The sequence below is a fragment of the Ziziphus jujuba genome, chromosome 11 (genome assembly GCF_031755915.1).
Source record: "Ziziphus jujuba cultivar Dongzao chromosome 11, ASM3175591v1".
NCBI lineage: Eukaryota > Viridiplantae > Streptophyta > Magnoliopsida > Rosales > Rhamnaceae > Ziziphus > Ziziphus jujuba.
Window position 1 is genome coordinate 7,108,842 of NC_083389.1, and position 21,511 is coordinate 7,130,352.

General features: G+C 35.5%; 4 protein-coding genes across 8 annotated transcripts; 2 read left to right on the plus strand and 2 right to left on the minus strand.

Moving 5' to 3' along the window:
• Nucleotides 1-362: 362 nt before the first annotated feature.
• LOC107431914 (uncharacterized) lies at nucleotides 363-1,332 on the plus strand. Its single transcript, XM_016042946.4, has 2 exons — nucleotides 363-782; nucleotides 936-1,332. Exons 1-2 carry the CDS (start codon nucleotides 413-415, stop codon nucleotides 1,097-1,099), a joined length of 534 nt encoding a protein of 177 aa, XP_015898432.1. The 5' UTR covers nucleotides 363-412; the 3' UTR covers nucleotides 1,100-1,332.
• Nucleotides 1,333-2,735: 1,403 nt separating this feature from the next.
• Nucleotides 2,736-6,727, minus strand: LOC107431964 (probable RNA methyltransferase At5g51130). The gene is made up of 8 exons (XM_016043005.4): nucleotides 6,541-6,727; nucleotides 5,986-6,100; nucleotides 5,251-5,298; nucleotides 4,858-5,098; nucleotides 4,407-4,494; nucleotides 4,242-4,307; nucleotides 3,660-3,728; nucleotides 2,736-3,520 (listed from the first exon to the last, which is right to left on the minus strand). The coding sequence occupies exons 1-8, from the start codon at nucleotides 6,661-6,663 to the stop codon at nucleotides 3,431-3,433; spliced, it is 840 nt and encodes a 279-aa protein (XP_015898491.2). The 5' UTR covers nucleotides 6,664-6,727; the 3' UTR covers nucleotides 2,736-3,430.
• A 406-nt stretch (nucleotides 6,728-7,133) lies between these two features.
• Nucleotides 7,134-10,948, minus strand: LOC107431963 (probable lactoylglutathione lyase, chloroplastic). The gene is made up of 9 exons (XM_048465278.2): nucleotides 10,670-10,948; nucleotides 9,877-10,081; nucleotides 9,636-9,760; nucleotides 9,381-9,445; nucleotides 8,978-9,190; nucleotides 8,845-8,892; nucleotides 8,306-8,413; nucleotides 8,070-8,210; nucleotides 7,134-7,426 (listed from the first exon to the last, which is right to left on the minus strand). The coding sequence occupies exons 1-9, from the start codon at nucleotides 10,809-10,811 to the stop codon at nucleotides 7,385-7,387; spliced, it is 1,089 nt and encodes a 362-aa protein (XP_048321235.1). The 5' UTR covers nucleotides 10,812-10,948; the 3' UTR covers nucleotides 7,134-7,384.
• A 3,331-nt stretch (nucleotides 10,949-14,279) lies between these two features.
• LOC107431937 (protein phosphatase 2C and cyclic nucleotide-binding/kinase domain-containing protein) lies at nucleotides 14,280-21,365 on the plus strand. Of its 5 annotated transcripts, none has more exons than XM_016042969.4 (16): nucleotides 14,280-14,676; nucleotides 15,161-16,412; nucleotides 16,813-16,944; nucleotides 17,083-17,313; nucleotides 17,462-17,587; nucleotides 17,781-17,843; nucleotides 17,926-18,008; nucleotides 18,286-18,517; nucleotides 18,596-18,912; nucleotides 19,065-19,152; nucleotides 19,242-19,308; nucleotides 19,555-19,832; nucleotides 19,951-20,016; nucleotides 20,144-20,265; nucleotides 20,385-20,541; nucleotides 20,649-21,365. In XM_016042969.4, exons 2-16 carry the CDS (start codon nucleotides 15,378-15,380, stop codon nucleotides 20,892-20,894), a joined length of 3,243 nt encoding a protein of 1,080 aa, XP_015898455.1. In that variant the 5' UTR covers nucleotides 14,280-14,676; nucleotides 15,161-15,377; the 3' UTR covers nucleotides 20,895-21,365. The 5 variants fall into 5 exon arrangements, with proteins under 5 accessions (XP_015898455.1, XP_015898454.1, XP_015898456.1 ...); XM_016042968.4 differs by having other exon boundaries at nucleotides 14,280-14,658; XM_016042970.4 differs by having other exon boundaries at nucleotides 14,280-14,559.
• The last annotated feature ends 146 nt before the right edge of the window (nucleotides 21,366-21,511 follow it).

The window sequence follows — 21,511 nt, forward strand, 5'->3', positions numbered from 1 at the left end:
CAAAATGAAATGCTAATAAAGCCATTTAGAAGGGGATCTGATTCAATTTTAGACCCAGTGTTTAATTTAATATTTTATCGAAATAACATCCAGTAAATCGATAAAGGACGAAATGAAAGCATAGACAAAGAAGGGTCCCTACTTGGTAGATAAACAGGCATATCTAAGGCCCTTAGCGGTATTGAGAGATCAAAGTAAAATGCTGTTAATGTTTTCCAAAATGCTGCTTCAAAGATCAAAAGAACGAACTAGAGGCCTAAAGTAAAGCTCTTTAAAATTTTGAATGTATCCGAAATAATTGAAAATAAACGGGTGTATGTGGAAAAACCCAAAATAGAGGGGAAGTCTGTACAATTTACTAAATTAAAAATTAAAAAAGTACTCTTCGGTCAAACAAGTCTGATGGCAAAAAATGGTGGGGGGAGGAGATACAGGGAAGATGATTGCAGTGGGACTGGTTTGGGGAGCCACCAACGCCGTAATGCGGCGGGGCACAATTCTTTGGGACCAAGCCCTCCAATCTTCGCGCCGGAACGATCCGAACCTCCGGCCATTTGACCGGCTGAAGGTGACCATCATCGATTGGATCAAGCTCCTCTTAATCTGGCAGTACTCGGTCCCGTTCTTGATCAATCTCTCAGCCTCCGCTACTTTCTTCGCCATTCTCAGCCACACCCCAATCTCGCTAGCAGTGCCAGTCACCAACGCCACAACCTTTGCCGCCACTGCCGTTGTGGGTGTGCTCTTGGGGGAGGAAACTCATCTGGGTTTCGCTTTCTCTGGTACGGCTTTGATTGTTTTGGGCGTTTGGCTTTGTCTTAAGTAGTAGCAATCCATTCGATGTTTTAGAATGCTTTTTTTTTTTTTTTTTTTTTAAAGTTTTGCCCCAATGGGGTTGATGTGAATGATTGTATGGTGTTTTGAAAAATTTGAAGGAATTGAAGTAATTGGATGTTTGGACGTAGAGAAAGTTTTGAAAAATGTCAAGGATTTTGTGAGCGTTTCGATGCTTCCGAATAAGAAAGCTCTCTTTGATTTGACAGCAGACCATGCAAAACACAAGTATGCTAGACTGGTTATGATCTCTCATCATGTGTGATAATCAACTGCACCTATTGATACCAAATTAACTAGTTAGACCAGCATCTTTACTCATATATATGCAGCATTTGAATTTGGACCTTGTTCTCTCAGTAATGTAAAATGTTCTCCTTGTCTTATACTCTTATTATTGCTATATAATATTTTTGAGTCTGGAATGGAAATTTGTGCTCGCAACAATAAATTCAGAGAAAAAAAAAAAAATGAAAATTTTCAACCTTAGCTGAACAATGTTCCTCTTATTTATCAGCTTGTTTTGTTGAAATGGTGAGTTTATGTCCCAGATTTGTAATGCTTATATATATATATATATATATATATATAGCTTACGACCTGTATAAATGCCCCCCACGACCAAAACCTAAATTCAAATTATGGAAAAAGTTATGGAATATTTTGCCTTCCAAAACTATTATATGAGAAGAGAGCATGGTCAACTCTTAGGTCTTTATTTGTTTCTCATAATTGGTCTATCTCTTGGAACTCTAGATCTTCTAACTGTGCTGCTGATGTGCTTGCTAAAAAAGCCCTTCATGAGAACTTGCTTTTCGATTTAGATTGTAGTTGTAACTCCCCTCCAGGAGATCTTTTTGAACGTCCTGGCTGCTGACAGTCTTGGATGCGTTCTTTCTTTGTAATCCCTTCTTCCCAGGAGGTTTTTTGTGCTTTTTGCAATGAATCCTTATTTATCCAAAAAAAAAAAAAAAAAAAAAAGGAAAAAAAAAAAAAAAAAAAAAAAAAGAAAGCATGGTCAGCCATGCTATGCTCAAAAGGTCGAAGAGTTACTGTTCATTTATAGGCAAGGAATATACATTAACACATCTAATTTGTGACTCTGCAGCCAGTTTGTGTTAGTTATATCCATGTCATGTTGGAAAAATCACAAGGCATTAATTTTTATTTTATTTTTTTTCCATTTTTTCCCCTCAAAAAAGAGCATATACAGTTTGGAGACATGTTGAAACATAAATGATAAAATAAAAATAATAATAAATTAGTGGAATTTTGACAATTGGAAAATAAAGTAGGAGAGAATGGCTGAGCTGGGATACGGATGAGGGTAGGAGAAATGAAGAATATCATGCTAAAGACTAATGCAATAAAAGCAGGGCTTTTGAAGAGATTTTTCCAGACCAAATCAGGGAATTTTTGTAACCCTTTTGGACCAAAACAGTAGTAAAGCAAGCTAAAAAGAAGTGATTTTCTTTTGAGTTGGTTGATTGGTTGATTTGCAATGAGATATTCATAATTACATATAAATGATGTATGTTTTGTGAACATTAAGATTTGACTCGGCGTATTGTACTACACGGGAACAAATGAAAAAGTTTAACCGAAGTTGTCACTAACAGAACTAAGATTTTGTCATTTATTGATATTCTGGTCTTCACTTTTTTCTCAACAAGACGATGGACATAATTTAATGGTTTGCAAAAGGTTGGCAACAAAGCAAATTATCAGGGTGAAATTAGATATTCTTCTTTTTCCTAGCAAAAAGGACAAATCCCCAGCCTTTTTCTTTAGATGGAATCGGGTTTAATTAGTCATTTAGATGCTTGGAGAAGTCGTTACCATCCATGCTGTAAGACGGTTCATCGCTAAAATGGTTTTCTGAAATTTTGGGGGTACAGGTGTCCGATAAATAAGAAAATATATATATATATATATATATATTATTTACAACTCGAAAGAAACACATGGTCTAATAATGACCAACTTTATACTAGTTTTTGATTTCTTATAATGTTTGCATATAACATGTAGCGTTGCATCCAACCTCCAATATCCTTGGGTTTTGCGCACAAATCATTACATCGAGGAAGAAACAGTTGGTTCTTGAGATCCAAATCATATTGATCCAACCCAAAAGCCAGCAGCACCATCTCATTAGGAAAAATAAGTCTGATTCACAACTTAAAACAAAATAAACACTCTAATCAGGAATACTAAATCAAATGCAGATACAAAAGGCAATATATATATATATATATATATATATGCTTTCAAAAATTAGCAAAGATATGTACTGTAGCAGGAGCATATGGAGAACTGGGGTGGAGCACATTCACTTTCTTCAGGTGTATTGACTTTGCATTAATTAACCCCAACTCAAAGCCTGTAGCACAAAATGCCGAGTCATACGTATAGCATAGGTTCCAGTCTGGTAATTGCTATCAAAAGTCTCGCGTCGCAGACCGATGCAAGTTTCCACTTCCTCGATTAAGTTACATGAGCAAGCACCATCCAAAATTTTTGGAACCGCACTCTTTGGTATAATTAATTAGTAAGGTAGGTAAGTCATGCTAGAGAAGCTGTGTAATTAGGACAGTCATTTTTGGAACACCAACATTGGTCTGTTGAATCCAGTTTTGCTGCCTGACAAGCCAGGAGTCAAGTCCTCCACTGTTCTAAATCCAATCTGCAATTATTTTAAATATCAGATTCCCAAGGATCTTGGCCATTATTAACGAAACAAGGACCTTATAAAAAACTGTTGACTATAAAATTTAGCTAATCTACAAATTCGAGACCATAATTATAGGGAAAAAAGGACATACCTTATCCAGAAGTAAATCTTGAAAAGTATTTGGACGGAACTTTATATTTTTATAGTTGAGTGTAGCTGTCTGCAAATTGTACAAAGCATAGCCTTAAGATTCCATGTACCATCTTAAGCAATAAAACTTCCAGTTGCAAATAATATTGACAAAATGAAATGCTAATAAAGCCATTTAGAAAGGTTTCAAAAATTAAGTGTAGACCCAGGATTTAGTTGTAATATGTTATCAAAATAATATCCAGTAAAGCAACAAAGGAAGAAATGAAAGCAAAGGAACCAAACAACCTTCCCTGCTTGGTAGATAACAGGCATATGTATGGCCCTCAACAGCATTGAAAGATCAAAAGAAAATGCTGTTAATATTTTCCAAAATCTTGCTTCTAATGATCCAAAAAACTAGAGCTAAAGCTCTTAAGAGTTAAATAATATTGGATTTTAGGAACCAACACATTGAAAACTCAACGAATAACCAAGTCACCCACCATCCGTCCTCGTCAAAATTATTACCGTATGATACACTAGCTAATGAACAGAGGATTTATTGAATCACTAATTCATAAATGGTTAGAAGTAATATTACCTCTGATACAAGACGATTGTTTTCATACGACTTCCATGGTTGAGGTTCCAACACAAGAATGCCACCCTGCTCAAAGGAGAATAATTCAACACCATTTTCAAAAAGAGGAAAAAGAAAAGGAAAGGAAAGAAAGATGCATAGTAAGACAATTGAAATGAGAATTACCGGTTTAAGCAATCTCCAAATTCTTGAAAACAGCGTAATTAACCCATCATCACCCCAGTTCAGATGAATCCATTTCGTTACACTTAAACTGCAATGCAGAAGACAAGTAAAGTTCACCAAACAAGCAGCATAACAGAGTTAAGCAAGGATAAAGACTCATAAATCAGGGCTTCATTAGTGTTTGAAAGTGAATATGAAGCAATTTTTAAAAAAATGAGAGAGAGATTGATAATATTACAATCATATGTTACAGTCAAGTAGTACTTAGTTGTGCTTGCACTCGCTCTCAATTGATGTTTTAGTCAAAAGTGGGGGGAAACAGCCAATCTTTTTCCCATGATAGTTGATTGCCAACTAAATCACGTTTCCCATGCTATGTGGCTTTATCTTAATTTTCTTTAAGTAAATATATTATATTGATAGAATTACAAGTCTAAAATGTGGAACTTGCCAAAGTATCGTATCATAGCTCTCTTCTGGTGTGCGTGAACTCCGAACAAAATTCTCTTGCCGGAAAGAGACTATTTCAAAGAGATCCTTTTTGGTCTCTCCATCTGATGGCATTGCAATATCATTCCCTTGACCATTTGAATCTTCTGAAATCTTTAATTTAGATGCCTTTCCATTCATCTTCCCAGTATTCTCCATTTTTGCAAATTTCCTGAGGTGCCAATATGCGTCTTCAATTCGATCTGTCAAATAAAGAAGATTACATTGTCAACAATTACATGTATACCACTTTATCCCGACAGGATGACCAATTAAGAACATTCGAAACCAAAACGTACTACACCTTATTCACGCATTTCACCAACAAAAATTCAGATTGCGATTAGAAACTTACCAGAATCAATGTCGATTCCAAGAATGCTCTGGCAAAGAAACTTTTTCGCTGTAGAAAACAAAGATGATTGCTGGAATGAGTGCAAGAATAAATAATAGACAATGCCTACAAATTTTCTATGTACCTCAAAACAATACATGTCATAACTTCATCAAACACAATAGAGAATCCCCATCTATATACTCAACAGCACTACATTTATGGAACAAACTATCCATCTCAATATTCATCTTCATCAGTTATAAATTGATTTACACTAGTCTGCCAGATTTCATCTTCCCTTAACAACGTTGTACTGGTCCCTATGTATTCCTATTAAAAAATTTCCATCTAGTTTTAAATGTACAAATACATCATATATATTTTGATTTTCAAAAGATTATAAACGTAGCATGGAGAAGAAGTAAATGCTTCCACCAGGTAAATTTTATAGAACTCTCCATCTAAGCAAGCAAAATGTCCAATTCCTAGCTTAGACCATAATGCCTACAAGAAGTTCAGGAAGCAACCAAGCCTATTGACTAAAATAAACCACGCGAAGGACATACATGGTTCTCCACCTGAAACCCTCCTCATTGTCACTGGCTTGCTTAAAAGATTTACTGTAACTAGGACCGAACAATTTCTTCATATGATTGACAAGAGAAGCAAATTTGAGGAATTAGTTAAAGCATCTTTCACCAAGCTCATATCAAGATAAAGGATTGTCTCAGTAAACGGATAGAATATAGTTACCAATCTGGATAGTTAAAATCCCACTATTGCAGCCTATGTCAAGACAATCCTTGCCTTCAAACCATTCCTTTTTCAAAACCTTTAACCTAGGATCTTCCTCCAAGTCTCGACCAATCTGATACATAGCACATAACAAAAAGAAAAAATAAAAATCAGATTCAACATTTTTGGATTGAAAAAAGAAAAAGAAAAAAAAGAGAGTATACTTTAAGAGAAAAGAAGACCCATTAAAATAATAAACCGTGGTTTTACGCAGGGGAAGAAGAAAACATAAATAAAAATGCAACCTTTCCCATCCCAGTTACAAACAGTAACTACACTTCTTAAATGATCCATAATTTCCACATTAAACAGAGCCAAACTCAGAACCAAACTTAACGAAACACTAAACCCAATTAGACACCAAGCTCCGACAACTCAAAAAAAATTAGCAAACACATAAAGATCCAAAATTTCAGTTTTTTCTTCTTCTTTTTTTTTTTTTTTTTAAGGTATTTCAAGCTTTATGAGCGAGGAAAAGAAAAAATAGTGGGTGGGAAAGGGAAACAGAGTTACACGATAGCCGTAATAGCTCTTGTAATTGCCGTAAGGGAACACGTATTTGCGTTTTCTCTTCGTCTGCTTCACTTCATCTTGGCTTTTCTCTTCCTTCTTCTGATTCCCTCCTTTCTCTTCCATTGAAAAGCTTTGGAGAGACAGGGAAGGGAATGAACTCTCTGCTTAGGGTTTATATAAATTAAATTTTTAACTTTCTACATTATTTCTTTTTCTTAAAAAGAAAAAATAAAAATAATAATAATAATAATAATAATAATAAAATTATGTTTTGGCGGGTTTGCATCAAACGACACGTCGTCCTACTAGCTCTGATTTTTCACTTGTGCGGCCCGGTTATATTCATCACTTCGTTGTTAGTTTGTCTCCGGTTAATCTAAAACTCCAAAGTCAAAACCGTCAAACGTATTATTATTACCTTTGCGTACAGTCACAAAACGGCACGTCGATCAAGTGATCAAAAATCATGGACATTCCATTTACGCAAGCTTATAAAACATCATAGACGTTACCAAACAAAGCTCAACTCATTTGGAAATTGCAAGGATATTTTTTTTTTCTTTTTTTTTTTTTCTTTTGCCATTGAAAGAGACTGGGAGAAATATAATAATAATTAAACAGACAAATGTATATTTCAAACTACTTGACAAGGATATAGATGCAAATCTAAACGGAAATATTTTGTTACAAGTGTTTATTCTGGAAGGAAGTCGTTGTAATGTTATCTACAAAATGGTTAAATACATTCTTCCACATGGAATGGAACAGCTTCGAAGAATTACTTTTGGCCCACGCGAGTCTTCCATTTCTGTCTACTAAAGCTTGCTCCTGAGATTTCTGCAACTCACTCCAATTCCTTGAGGAAATCAACATTATCTACAAATACCTGAAAATACAACCAAAAGAAAACGTTATTAAATAAGTCATGTAGGTAACCAAATCTGAGCATCAGAAAAGAAATACTTAGAAAAGGATGCTTCATCTCTTGATATAAATAGATTTGATGATGGAAAATTAATCAAGAATAGTTCTCATCAAATATGACTTTGCACGTGTACATGTATGTGCGTTCATTCTTAGCACACTCAACCTATGTGGGACAACTTGTTCACCAACAAATCAGAGCAAATTTTATGCACCCTTAAAATTAAGTCGTAAATACCAAGGTCAATTCAGTGGGAGTATTCTCACATTGTATTCTTAACAAAGGAAGGAAATAGATCAGCACCAACCATACTACAGCTAAGTTTGAACAAGTTCCTAGCAATTAGTTACTAGCCAGCACATCAAGCAACCAGACAGTTTGTCCTAAGCCTTTCTGAAATACCTTCATGTTACATTTACCTAAATTGCATATCTACATTAACATCTTGTGGTCAAAACATATTATTCTTTGGATATATCTGTGCAAAAAATGCCAATCAAATAATTGAATGCAAATAAATTATCAACTAGGACCACTTATAGATGGGAACCTCAACATAAGCATTAAGGCATGAAAGAAAAAAGGATCAAGGAATGAGCCATACCGTCTTCCAACCATCAGGATCCAAGCAAGCAGTAATTTTGGTGTTAATACCAGGTAATGGTCCAGGTTCTCGGGTAATCTTCCCCCCGACAAGTTTAATTGCTTCTGCAGTTTTATAGACATCATCTGTGCCTATTGCTAACTGTTAATATAATTCAAAACCGGTTAGAGCAAGCGAGAAAGAAGAAGTGGAGAAGATTACCTAAGAAAGGGCTGACAAGAACAGGTCAAGTTTACCTGGGCATAAGCATTTCCTTTGTCATATTCTGTGACCCCATAATTGTATGTCAACTCCAGAACAGCATTTTTATCTTCAGGGCCATAACCAAGCATTGCTATTGTATACTAGAAATAATCACCAAAACAATATTTCAGCAACGATACTTGTAAGAGTACGTATTGATAATCATAAGCACTATCACAGATCACAGTGCATCACGAGAGATACCTGAAAATTTATATCTTTATCGATATCTAAAGAAAAAGGGAATATAGATATTAAAAGAACATTTAACAACCAATCTTATCCTCAATTGGTTCAGTGTGTCAATCTCCTCTGTGAGCGAAAATTGGATGGATGTAATAAATTAGAAGCCAACAATCAGTCATTAACTAGCCCTTTTACCTACCCACCAAGATTTTTACATAAAAATAATGGAATTGCCAAAAAATAAAATATTTTCTCATGTCTTAGACAATTTGGATGCTATCAATCATGAATTGCTGCAATTCTCTCCTCACATTTTGTTTATCAGACAAAAAGAACAAGAACTTACCTTATACTCCGGATTATCTCGTTTACGAAGAAGCTCCAAGCCAAAAGCCTAAATAATAGAAGGAGATTAAGACAGGGAACCAAATACATGACTCGAATTTCTACTACCTTGTTTTTGTTGAAACAATTCTCACCTTCTCATAAAAGTTTATGGAACGATCAAGATCACCTACACGAAGCATTACTTGGCACAAGGGCTCAGGTGTAGGCCATCTTTCCAAAAGTTCAAACTTATAACCATCAGGATCTTCAATAAATGCAATAACCGTACTGCCACCTTTGACAGGACCAGGTTCTCGGGTTACTTTGCCACCCTTAGCCTTTATAAGTTCCACAGCCTTGGCGACCTAACCAGCAGAGCATATAAAAAATCATATTAAGCCTCCAACAAGTACCAACAATCCAAAAGAAAGTCTAGAAACAAAAAGAACCAGCAACTAAAAGGGTAAAACAACTAATGCAAAAGGTTTATTGAAGCTTCTAATAAAACAGAAAAAATATAACAATGGGAACAAAATATCATTAGCAGCAACTTACATCCTCAACTGCAATACCAAAATGACCGAATGCAGTTCCAATATCATATTTGTCAACCCCATAATCTGGAAATATAATTATATCAGATTGAATATCAACATGCACAAAGATATGACTATCAACCGAATAAGAAAATACAGTAAAGTGCATATGTTACAAGGCTGGTGCTCCAAAAAATGTTTGTAATTATGAGAACGTCACATTGCTTCAGATCCCATAGAAATATTAGTAAAGCAGAGAAGTTAAATAACTTACTATAGGTGAGTTCAATAACAAAATGTGAATCTTCAGGCCCATATCCAAGAAATGCATTTGTGTATCTTTCCTCAGGTATGTCACGTTTCCTCAGCAATTTCATTCCGAGGCACTCTGTGTAGAATCTGAAGTCACCAGAATTTGTTTTAAGTATCTGACATTCTCTTAGACTAATGTGCAAACGCATAATAACATACAGAAGGGAAAACCACTTAAACAGTGTAAGAAAGAAACAACATACTTTATGGTTCTGTCCAAATCCCCAACACGATAAACAACATGAAGGAACCTTCGCTTGTCCTGTTTGACCCACTCAAGGACATTTTCTGGGGTAGCGGCTGTGCTTCCTTGTGCCACATTTCCAGCACCAGCCATGGGCACGCTGCAACCATTGCCTCTCAACAGCCTCGAAGCTTTCAGACCAAACAATTGTGTCTGAGGAACAGCTGCATTACAACTCAAAATCATTATGACTGTCTAAAATCCCATATTGTTATCCCACTTCACGAAAAGGGCCTAGCTTTTACAAAATTTTCAAGGTATACTCACTATGGGCACACACCATGAGGTCCAATTTTCAATTATTCATGTTAAGCCAAAAAAATTGCTTTTCAAATTGGAAACAATAAAATCTTTTATGTTCAAAGATATTTAAGAACTCTCATCATCAGACCAAAAATAATATATTTATTTATTTATTTTTAAATGCCATTTGTGCATCCTCCAAACTACACTACAAGCATGAGTCTTCAAATCTGTCAAACATTTCAATGAGCTAAAAACATAAAATTCAAAAAAATAAATAATAAAAAAGGGGGGGAATTGATAAGTAAGAGAGCATAGAGAATTGGCCAAAGATAAAAAAAAAAATATATAAATATAAATAAATAAATAAAAAGAGCGAAATTACAACAGGAAAACCTGAAAACAGTGTAATTCAGAAACAGAGTAATACAAAAAAAGGAAACCTTAGGGCTCAAATTGAAAAACAAAAGAGTGGGATTTGGAGGACAAGGGGGAAGCAGGAAGTATACCACTAGCGAGATTAAAGGAAACGAGCCTCCGAGAAGAGTTGAAGGAATAGAGAGAAACGGCGCAACGAGAAGAAGAGCCGGAGAACTTGAGCGATGATAGAGAAGGTCTGATCGACGACGCCATCGGTATTATTCTTACCATCTCTCTGTTTCTTTCTCACTTCGAGCACCACCCAGGGTGTGAAGGAAGGAGACAGTGAATGAAGGTAACGATAAGTTTTTCAATTATTATTATTATTATTATTATTAAATTATTAAAATTATATATATATAGTTTTTTTGTTTTTATTGTTTTCAGGAAGCGAATGAGAATAAAGGCAAAAGCCCTTTACGAAGTGAGGCTGTGGAGGGAGGGAGTGAAGTGAAAAACGATCATACTTACCTTCTTTCCCATTTAAAAAAATAAATGTTTTGGGATTCGAAGGCCATACGACGGTGGGACGTGGACGTGGTTCACGAGGTGCTCTTTACAATGGGCCACTATTTGTTTCGGATCTTAATGGATTGATTCGATTCTTACTTGGGCATGGGCTTTGCTCTCTCTCTCTCTCTCTCTCTCTGTGTGCTTTTATGGGCCTATTATTTGTACTCTTCTTTTCCACTATTTCTTCTGACTCCTTGTCAAGCAGAGGTCAACCCCCAAAAAAAAAAAAAAATGTCAAACATAATTTGCTTTTCATTAATGTTATGTCTAGTACTTAAAATAAACTTTTATGTATTTATTAAAAATAGAATGATTATAGTTACTTTCCTTACGTCAAGATAAATTAATTGTGTTACTTTCCTTGTATTGAATACTTTAGAATTTTCACCTAAACCTCGTCGGTTTAACAATTTGAATGAGTACATCTATTATTTTATTCACTCTTTTTTTTTTTTTTTTTTTTTTTTAAGAATAGATTTAGAGGTCCAAAGCCAAACATAGTGTTAAGATTCTTCCATAGTTTGGCTTATAATATAATATATTGTTCCACCCCCTACCAAAAGAATCGAATCTGAAAGACCTTCCCCCATGTTGGGCCTGCAACAGACCCCGGGTCCTGATGTTTTTACAGGCTTCTCTCACTTGGGCCCATTTTATGGAATGTGGTCTCCACAAATGGTCCCTTTTTCTTTTATTAGCCAAAGATAAATGCTACTTTTTTTTTCTTTTCTTTTTTTTGTTTCTTTTCTTTTCCCATAGCAGTAAGAATAAATTAACTAGTAACTTATACTTTAGTCAACATTTTTTTTTTTTGGGTAATATTATACTTTAGTCAGCATAATATAACATACATTAAAAAAAAAAAAAAAAATATGATACTTTCCTTGGCCAGGTGTCTTTGCCATTTCAACTATCATATTCTTTGAAGGATCAAAATTTTATGCAGATAAGCAAAAGCAGCAGCTTTAACCTTTATGCATATCTATAGCTCAGATGTGGGGAGCTTAGGGGGTGATGTAAGTACCTTTTAGGACTTTTGATTTTTCTGTTTATTAGCCAAAAGAATAAAATCAAAAAAAATAAAATAAAATCAGAGAAAATAACCCAGCACAAACAAATGGAGTCTCTCTTGTTCCCCATTAAATAAAAAGAAGAAGGCAAACAAAGGCATTTCAAGATGGACAATGGACCCCACTATTTTCTATTTTATTTTAGACGTGTATGGTTTCTAGATGCTCCAATTCCAATTATAATAAAAAGGGTCACAGCCTAACAGTTGAGGATGTACATACATAAATGGTAGATAGATGCATACGGGTATGGACAAAATATGAGGAGCTGATTGACGGCCTCATGCATGGGCGGTGGACATAAAGTTTGGTCCTTGTGATTGTGGACCTCTTTTAAAAATCAAATATGACTTTCCCCTAAATATTGCTGTTCTTATTTTTTTTTAATTATGTTTTTTCTACTCTCTTTTTAACTTGAAAGTATTAATTTCTTTGATTGGCGGGCCCGAAATTAAGAGTCAAAGCTGTGGCCACAACTTTCATTCCAATCTCTTTCACGGTTTGATATGAGATCTTTTTTTTTTTTTTTTTTTTTGAATTGAAATCTTACTTTCTAAATTATCCGTTTTCGTTTTTCATCGTCAATTTTTTTTTTTTTTCATTTCCTATAATTGTAAGAGTGGCATATATAAATATATATATATATATATATATATATATATCCACTACCACATGTTTCATTCCAAAAAGACTTAACCCTCTTATTATGACCCACTTTTAATATTTGAAAGAATACTGAAACTTCGTTTCACAGATGTTTCGACCAGTCCCACGCCCCAAAAGCAATGTTCATGATTTTTTAAAAGTAGAATTAGACACAAAAAGATGTACGATTACTTCACCAACTTATATAGACTATTGAGTAAATGGACCATGCATATGTATAGTATCCAATACCCATCTTACCGCTTATTTGATTATCTCATTCATGAAAACAGTAAAAGTCCATAATAAAACAAGAAAAAAAATAAGATTGAAAGAGAAAAATTAATAGTAGTAGTCAAATTGATAAAGACTTGACACTTGAGTGGTAAGCTAGCTAACAGCATATCTAAGTATTATCAACAACAAAAACAGAGGTTTTATTGAATTGGAAATATACATACTAAAATAATAAAGTGAAATTAATGATAAAATAGTGAAGTGAGATAGCGAGGGACCACTAAGGAAAAGTGAAGATATAATGAGGAAAGGTGGATGGCATTCTCAATCTCTTCTATTTTCTTGCGGCTCTTTTCTCTTGTTGGGTGCACATTCAAACATAAAGGAGGACTCCATTATTGCATCAACTATAACTAAAAACACTGCCTAAACTAAACGCGTACTATGAGTCCTATCAACCATCTTTCCCTTTGCAATTAGAATCTTTGCAATTTTTCATTTTTCTTGCAATCTCATTCTAAATTTATGATTAATACCTAATATTTATATATATATATATATATATATTTTTTTTCCATCTTCTTTTCCATATGATATATATTTTTTAACAAGAGAATGTAATAATTCAAAGTTGGATACTTGTTGGAGAAAAATCGTGATTTTAACTAATGGGTAGGGGTCAAATGCAACGTGAATGTACGTTTTGAATTTATATCAGATTTGACACTTAATAGAAGTTTTTGATAATATTAATGTCATTATCTATATTTTATTTTATTAAATTAATCAATTTTGATGGAGAAATCATGTCAATGTTTATATAGTAGACATATTAATATATACATTCTTGAATAAGACACAATTAATTCCATTCCATGCACCCATTCTTTTCGAAGTTCATGCTATAACTTTAAAATGTAAAATAACAAATTATACTTAAAAAGAAAAAAGTTCCTTTTTTCCCCAAAAAAAATTATTTTATAGTAAAATATTAAAATCTCAAGTTCCAGGGGATGTGAATTAAGAAAAGAAAATCCAAAAACATGATTTTTTTAATTTTTTTTTTTGGGTTTAAAAAAGAATAATTTTGATTTTTTAATATATAGATTTCTTAGCATAATAGAAAAACTAATCATGGGTAAAGAAAATCTATAATCTTTATGGAAAGAAGATCAAATAGAATCCTACAAAAACAGTGGCTGAAGAAGCTCAGCAACGGCAAAGTAGAAGGGTGGGGGGGCGCGTGGGGATATAAAAGCTGGAGGGCCAAGGGAGTCTGACCTCAAACACATGCACGGATATACGTCTCCTCAGAGAAACACCGAATTCAACTACGAACAATTGGCCTAATCCACAACCCACAGAGAAACGCGGACCCACCCACCTCCTATCCCACGCGCTTGTCTTCTCCGTGATAAACACACGCTCTCTAAGGTGCCCTTTTGGGCAAATGAGAAAAAGCCTATAGGGGTGGTGATGGTGGTTAATTCGGATGTTTTATCACTCGGTACTCAGTTGCGTGCTCTCGCTCTCTCTCTCTCTCTCTCTCTGACTCTGATGAAAATATATCGTGTCGCGTTTATGTCGTTGTGCTTCTTCTGCGTGCATTTCGAGTAAAGAATCGATACTGAGTATCTGTCTTCCTTCTGAAATCCGGGTCTCTCTGTTTTCTGCTTCTTTTTTTTTTTTTTCTTTGACTTTCTGTTTTCAGAAATCACCGATTTCCACCAGTACTTCTACGCCATCTAAACCATTTTTATTTATCTTATTTTTAATTTTTAAGTAAATAATGGATATTTTATTGATGTTTTAATTATTTTACCAATTTATCATTTTCTTTGGCTTTTTCTTGTAACGGTTCTGAACCCCAAATAAAATCAAAGAGGAACGTCATTTTCCAAACTTATTTGTGCAAAATCTAACAGTTAGAATTCATTAAAGCTTTGAAAAATCGTCTTTGGAATTTAAGAAAATTTTTGGATTTGGGTTTTGAGTTTTTGTTTGTGTCTTCTTCTTCTTCTTCTTCTTAACTCTGCATTATTTTTTGGGTGGAAGATAAGGTTGGAGTGAGAAATCTGATGAACTTTCTTACATTTTGTTGTACCTTTCTTGTAGTCCGTCTCAGAGATAACACTCACAGAATCTGTGTCTTGGAATTTCAATGCTTGGGTTTGGATCGTTGAGGTGGTTGAAGAAAGCAAAGCAGAGCAAAAACAGAACCGGAGTGAATTTTTTGCTTAATTCACTGTTCCAACGCGCTGTCGAACTCGAAGCTAATGAATTTTGAGGCAATTCTGGCATCTGGGTTAGTCTTAGTTCATTGTCTCCAGTGATGGGCTGTGTCTACTCCAGGGTTTGTATAGGAGAGGTTTGTAGTCCAAGAGATGCGAGAATAAAAGATGCCCAGAATGTGAGTAGGAACAATGAGATCCCAGTTTTCTCTCCGGCGTCTTCTAACGGTGAAAATGGTGAAAATAGAGGCCAACTGAATCAGCTCAACTCAACCAGAGACTCTGAGGTAGGCATCACAAGGCTTTCTAGGGTTTCATCGCAGTTTCTACCACCAGATGGATCGAGAACCATTAAAGTTCCGTCAGGGAACTATGAATTACGGTACTCGTATTTGTCACAGAGAGGGTACTATCCAGACGCTCTTGATAAGGCTAACCAAGATAGCTTTTGCATCCACACCCCTTTCGGGACCAAACCAGATGATCATTTTTTTGGTGTTTTTGATGGGCACGGTGAATTTGGAGCTCAGTGCTCGCAGTTTGTGAAGAGGAAATTGTGTGAGAATTTGCTTAGAAATGGTAGGTTCCAGTTGGACGCCGTTGAGGCATGCCATGCCGCTTTCCTGGCAACGAATTCTCAGTTGCATGCAGATACTTTGGATGATAGCATGAGTGGGACTACTGCAATTACTGTATTGGTCCGGGGTCGGACTATATATGTTGCGAATTCAGGTGATTCGAGGGCGGTTATAGCAGAGAGGAGAGGGAAAGATATCATGGCCGTTGACCTTTCAATTGATCAAACTCCATTTCGGGCGGATGAGCTCGAAAGGGTTAAGCTCTGTGGTGCAAGGGTACTTACATTGGATCAGATTGAAGGACTGAAGAATCCGGATGTGCAGTGTTGGGGTACTGAGGAAGGTGATGATGGTGATCCACCCAGGCTGTGGGTACCAAATGGGATGTATCCTGGTACTGCTTTTACAAGAAGTATTGGTGATTCAATTGCTGAGTCAATTGGGGTTGTTGCCACACCTGAAATTGTAGTTTTGGAGCTCACACCAAATAATCCTTTCTTTGTGATTGCCAGTGATGGAGTATTTGAGTTTCTTTCTAGCCAAACCGTCGTTGACATGGTAAGGTACCCTGTTATCACTTGTTGGAATTTGGATTTTATATTTATGAGGGTTGTACATCTTTGCCTGTTTCAATTCACAAGCTCATTTTGCGATGTTCCATGGTTGTGTATTATCATACATAATTGCTGTTTGCAATGCATTCATATTTATGTGGTCAACACAACCTGTAACTTGGCCATTGAAAAAAGTTCAAACGGATGATTTAACAATGGTATGTGGCTTGATTCATAACCGATGGTTTTGAGTGTTGTTTTTTTAATGATTTTCTAAAAACCCTATTTTCATCTGTGATGTGATCTGTATACAAATAGAAAAATAAAAGAAGAGAGGAACCTACATCTCTTCTCCGATGCTACTTTTATCGCCAGTGTTCCTGATTTGGCTTATACCTTTCCAGGTTGCAAAATTCAAGGATCCTCGTGATGCTTGTGCTGCTATTGTAGCTGAATCGTATCGACTTTGGCTACAGTATGAAACACGTACTGATGATATTACAGTAATTGTAGTGCATGTTGATGGTCTAACTCATGTAAGAGCATTTTCTTTTTTCAATATGTTGCTTTTTTTTTTTTTTTTTACCTTTTTCTTAAGATTTAGACTTGCATTGCCTTTGACATAATCTCTAATTTGTCTCTTCTTGCGAACTATTGATGGCTTTTCCTATTAGACTGCTGCTGGTGAATCGGCGAGCCCTGCTGCTGTCTTACGTCCTCCTGTTCCCCAGGTTGTAGAGGTTACAGGATCAGAATCTCCATCAACTGTTAACTGGAATTCTAGGAACCATCGGGTAAGGCATGATTTATCAAAGGCACGTCTCAGAGCAATTGAAAGTTCTCTAGAGAACGGGCAAATCTGGGTTCCTCCATCTCCAGCCCACAGGAAGACATGGGAAGAAGAAGTATTCTTCAATTTCTTAAGTTGTTTGCTTTAGATTTGGCTTTAGTTTGAATGAAAGGGAAAAAAAAAACTTGTACACTTGTCTGATTGTAAGTTCATACCTTTAAATTTGTATTGGTGTTCAATTGGTGCTTGTTTATATGCTGCAGGCACACATTGAGCGAGCATTGCATGATCATTTTCTCTTCAGAAAACTTACTGATTCTCAGTGTCATGTTTTATTGGATTGCATGCAAAGAGTTGAGGTCCAGCCTGGGGATGTTGTAGTTAAACAGGTTCTTGTTATAAAACTTTTCAGTTCTTTATGATTTAATGTAGTAATCTAGCTCTTATGCATAACTGTATTATATTACATAACATAGCAATATGAATGAAATCTGCACATGTAACTGTAAGAAAAATGATTTATGTGTATATAAAGAATTTAAAATGCAATTCTGGAATTGTAACAATTATAATCTTTTGTAGGGTGGTGAAGGTGACTGCTTTTATGTTGTTGGAAGTGGAGAATTTGAGGTCTTTGCAACTCAGGTTTTCATCTTCTGTTTTTGGGTTCATTCGATGTGTAGACTTTTTAGTTTGTACATTCCGATATTGATTGATAATTTGGCAGGAAGAAAAGAATGGAGAAGTTCCTAGGGTCCTGCAGTGCTACACAGCTGAAAAGCTATCTTCCTTTGGAGAACTGGCATTAATGTAGGTTATATCTTTAAATTCTGTTTAGTCCAGTTGCTGACATTTCCATGGAAATGATACTTCAGTGTCTAGAAAATGACAAATTAAAACATCGACATAAAATCAACATATGGACTGAATTGGTTTCAGTTTGTAAACTAGTATAGGGATATTATTTCAGATCTCTTTTACATTTCTTAATGCATACTCCTTGTAGAAGTCAGATTCATTAATTTTCCTCTGCTGGATTTGTTTATTTTTTCTTTTGTGGTAGTGAATTATTGGTATGGTTCTTCAGGTATAACAAACCATTACAGGCCTCTGTCCGTGCTGTGACAAGTGGAACACTCTGGGCCTTGAGAAGAGAAGATTTTCGTGGAATTCTCATGTCTGAATTTTCCAATTTGTCATCTCTGAAGTTGCTTCGATCAGTGGATCTGCTATCAAGGTTGACAATCTTACAACTGAGTCACATTGCAGAATCTCTATCTGAAATTTCATTTTCAGATGGGCAGACAATAGCCAACAGGGTAAACTTTCTTTCTTTAAGACATCCTTTGCTCCATGTTACTTTATTTCTTACATATATCTTTGGCATGTATATGCAGAATGAGGGCCTTCTTTCATTGTATATTATCCAGAAGGGACAAGTGAGGATTACTTTTGATGCAGAGTTGATAAGTAATCCAAATGTCTGCAGTCTCAAGTCTGACAATCAAAAAGAAGGGGAAAATCTGCAGAGCGGTCAGGAGCTCTCTGTGGAGAAAAAAGAGGGAAGCTATTTTGGTGAATGGGCACTTCTTGGTGAACATATTGATTCCTTAAGTGTAGTTGCTGTGGGTGATGTCGTTTGTGCTGTTTTGACAAAGGAAAAGTTTGATTCAGTTGTTGGCCCTTTTACCAAGCTTTCTCAGGATGATCAAAAGTATGTTGTAATCTCATGTAGGAATGTCAGTTTGTACTTTACCTTCATATCCGTTTTGAATTCCATGGTATAGCTATCTGATTTTTAGCTTGTTTTGTTTTATACATAAAAGACCTTTATTTCTCTGACATGTTTCTTGCAAATTAATTTAGGTCAAGGGACTACTCTTCTGATTTTTCCAAGGAAAAAGCTAAAAACATGGATATTTCCACTCTTATCAAAGTTCAGCTCTCTGATTTGGTAGGGAGAATTTTGTCCTGCCCTTAGTTATGCTTCCAAGACTTAATCTGAAACAAGGTCTGATATCATTTAATGGTTTTTCTGTCTAGGAGTGGAAACATTGTTTGTATTATACTGACTGCTGTGAGGTTGGACTTGTACTTGTAAGAGACTCAGGTTGGTTTCATTGTCCTTGATAATTTGATTACTATATTCCTTTATGACTCTAGTTTACGTAAGAAGGTGCTTTTTTGTTGGCTTGTTTGGGTCTTATGTGAGAAGAAGAAGAAAGGGGATTATATTTACATCATAAAAATGCAGTTCTATATGTTCAAATAGTGGCTACTAGAAAACCGTTTGTTTCCTTCAATGACTGGTACATTTGCTGATAAAATGCTTTTTTACATCATGATTGGCTATCAGAAAATTTGCTGAGTTTGAAAAGGTTTTCAAAGCAGAAGGTCAAAAGGTTGGGAAAGGAGTCACAGGTCTTAAAAGAGAAGAATCTTATGAAGAGTATCAGCCATTCAGCACATGTGCCACAGATTCTTTGCACCTGTATGGATCGGACATATGCTGGCATATTGCTTAATGCATGCATTGTGTGTCCATTATCCACAATACTTTATGCTCCACTGGATGAATCATCTGTGCGGTTTTGTGTGGCCTCTGTTGTTACAGTCTTGGAAGATTTACACAAGGTCTGATATCCAGAAGTAGCTTCCCTTTCCCCCTATTTTTCTACCAAAATATCGAATTTTCCATGAATATTAACAATTGTCTTTCTATCATTTTTTTACCTTTTTATTTGAATTTCAGAATGGTATTCTCTACAGAGGCATATCTCATGATGTTTTAATGTTGGACCAAACAGGACATATACAGGTGGATGCTATATGCTGTACCTTCTGCATTATTTTAATAACTATCTGAATTAGCATTTTGTTGGAAATTGATGAACAGTAGAAAAGTTTACTAGCTTATTCTTAATTATCTATCATTTATTCTACAGCTAGTAGACTTTAGATTTGGGAAGAATTTATCTGGTGAGAGGACGTTTACAATTTGTGGAATGGCAGACTATTTAGCTCCAGAGATTGTACAGGGAAAAGGCCATGGGCTTGCAGCTGATTGGTAAAACTGCAACTTGCTTCTTATCAGCAACTTGTGTTTATTTTTATTATTATTATTATTTTTTTCTGTTTCTGTTATCTTGCAAGATTTATCCCTTGAATTTTCCTGTACATTTGCAGGTGGGCATTGGGAGTTTTGGTCTATTTCATGCTACGAGGTGAAATGCCATTTGGTTCATGGAGAGAGAGTGAGCTTGACACATTTGCAAAGATAGCAAAGGGACAACTAAACCTTCCACAAACATTCAGTCCTGAAGTTGTTGATCTCATCACTAAGGTATTGTAATAACTGTTCTAGCTTCTCTCCCTCACAGACACTTTTGCATGGTGGAATATTAGGAATTCTCACATGCTTAACTCCCATTTTTTTGAATCGTATGTTAGTTACTCGATGTTGACGAACGCACCAGACTAGGAAACCAGGGCTCTGATTCTGTCAAAAGTCACCCTTGGTTTGACGGTGTTGATTGGAAAGGGATCAGAGATTGTAGTTCTCCTGTTCCTCATGAGATCACCTCTCGTATTACTCAACATTTGGACAGCCGCACTGAGGACTCTATTTTGTCTCGAGTTTCTGTGTTTCAAGACATAGAAGAGCCTGAAATTCCTGAATGGCTTGATGACTGGTAGATGAATTACAGATATGGAGTTTCACTTTCATAGACACTCTTAAGTGGGTGGGGTAATTACTCTGCTATGAGATTGACTCCTGGCCGCCTTTTCTGAACTATGAGAACCTAAAGAAAGGTGTACAAGATTATGGAGAAAATGCAAAGAAGCTGTGGCCCTGATATTGCTTTTGGTCCCACTATATTCTTATATGGTTACATAATAACATTAGAAGAATATCTCTTCTGGGGTCATTGGCCGCTGCTAATTAGTTGGTTTATCTTAGCTGAATATTTATATGGGGAAGTCAGTTATTAGATTGATTTATTTCTTTATTTTTTGTGAATCTTTTAGGTTTGTAAATACATAATTATGTATAAATGTGTATGAGGGCTCATTATTCGTAAGACGAAATTTTGCTTTCCACGCAACTTGTTTGTAAAAGCAGCTGGTATTAAATATGATTGACTCAGCCAAGTGGCTTCTTTATCAGTCTTCTTTTTAGTTTCTAATATCTCTTTCGTTCTTCAATTTGTAAACCAATGATCCAGGTCCAGCCTCATTCTTCTAGTTGTATTCGTTCCAATATTTGCTCTGATGCTTTGGTTCTCTTAAGCTTTGTGGTTTTCATGTCCGTC

What these genes read in the sequence shown, in the direction of transcription:
- LOC107431914 (XM_016042946.4), top strand. Translation starts at nt 413, where the DNA reads ATGGTGGGGGGAGGAGATACAGGGAAGATGATTGCAGTGGGACTGGTT. An exon ending in TCTGGGTTTCGCTTTCTCTG is followed by an intron (nt 783 to 935) that starts GTACGGCTTTGA and finishes AAAAATTTGAAG; the next exon opens with GAATTGAAGTAATTGGATGT.
- LOC107431964 (XM_016043005.4), bottom strand. Translation starts at nt 6,663, where the DNA reads ATGGAAGAGAAAGGAGGGAATCAGAAGAAGGAAGAGAAAAGCCAAGAT. An exon ending in AGCTATGATACGATACTTTG is followed by an intron (nt 4,495 to 4,857) that starts GCAAGTTCCACA and finishes TCTGCATTGCAG; the next exon opens with TTTAAGTGTAACGAAATGGA. An exon ending in TTTGGAGATTGCTTAAACCG is followed by an intron (nt 4,308 to 4,406) that starts GTAATTCTCATT and finishes TCCTTTGAGCAG; the next exon opens with GGTGGCATTCTTGTGTTGGA.
- LOC107431963 (XM_048465278.2), bottom strand. Translation starts at nt 10,811, where the DNA reads ATGGTAAGAATAATACCGATGGCGTCGTCGATCAGACCTTCTCTATCA. An exon ending in TTGGTATTGCAGTTGAGGAT is followed by an intron (nt 9,191 to 9,380) that starts GTAAGTTGCTGC and finishes TCTGCTGGTTAG; the next exon opens with GTCGCCAAGGCTGTGGAACT. An exon ending in GAGATAATCCGGAGTATAAG is followed by an intron (nt 8,414 to 8,844) that starts GTAAGTTCTTGT and finishes GATTATTTCTAG; the next exon opens with TATACAATAGCAATGCTTGG.
- LOC107431937 (XM_016042969.4), top strand. Translation starts at nt 15,378, where the DNA reads ATGGGCTGTGTCTACTCCAGGGTTTGTATAGGAGAGGTTTGTAGTCCA. An exon ending in ATGTTGATGGTCTAACTCAT is followed by an intron (nt 16,945 to 17,082) that starts GTAAGAGCATTT and finishes TTTTCCTATTAG; the next exon opens with ACTGCTGCTGGTGAATCGGC. An exon ending in TCTTGGAAGATTTACACAAG is followed by an intron (nt 19,833 to 19,950) that starts GTCTGATATCCA and finishes TTTGAATTTCAG; the next exon opens with AATGGTATTCTCTACAGAGG.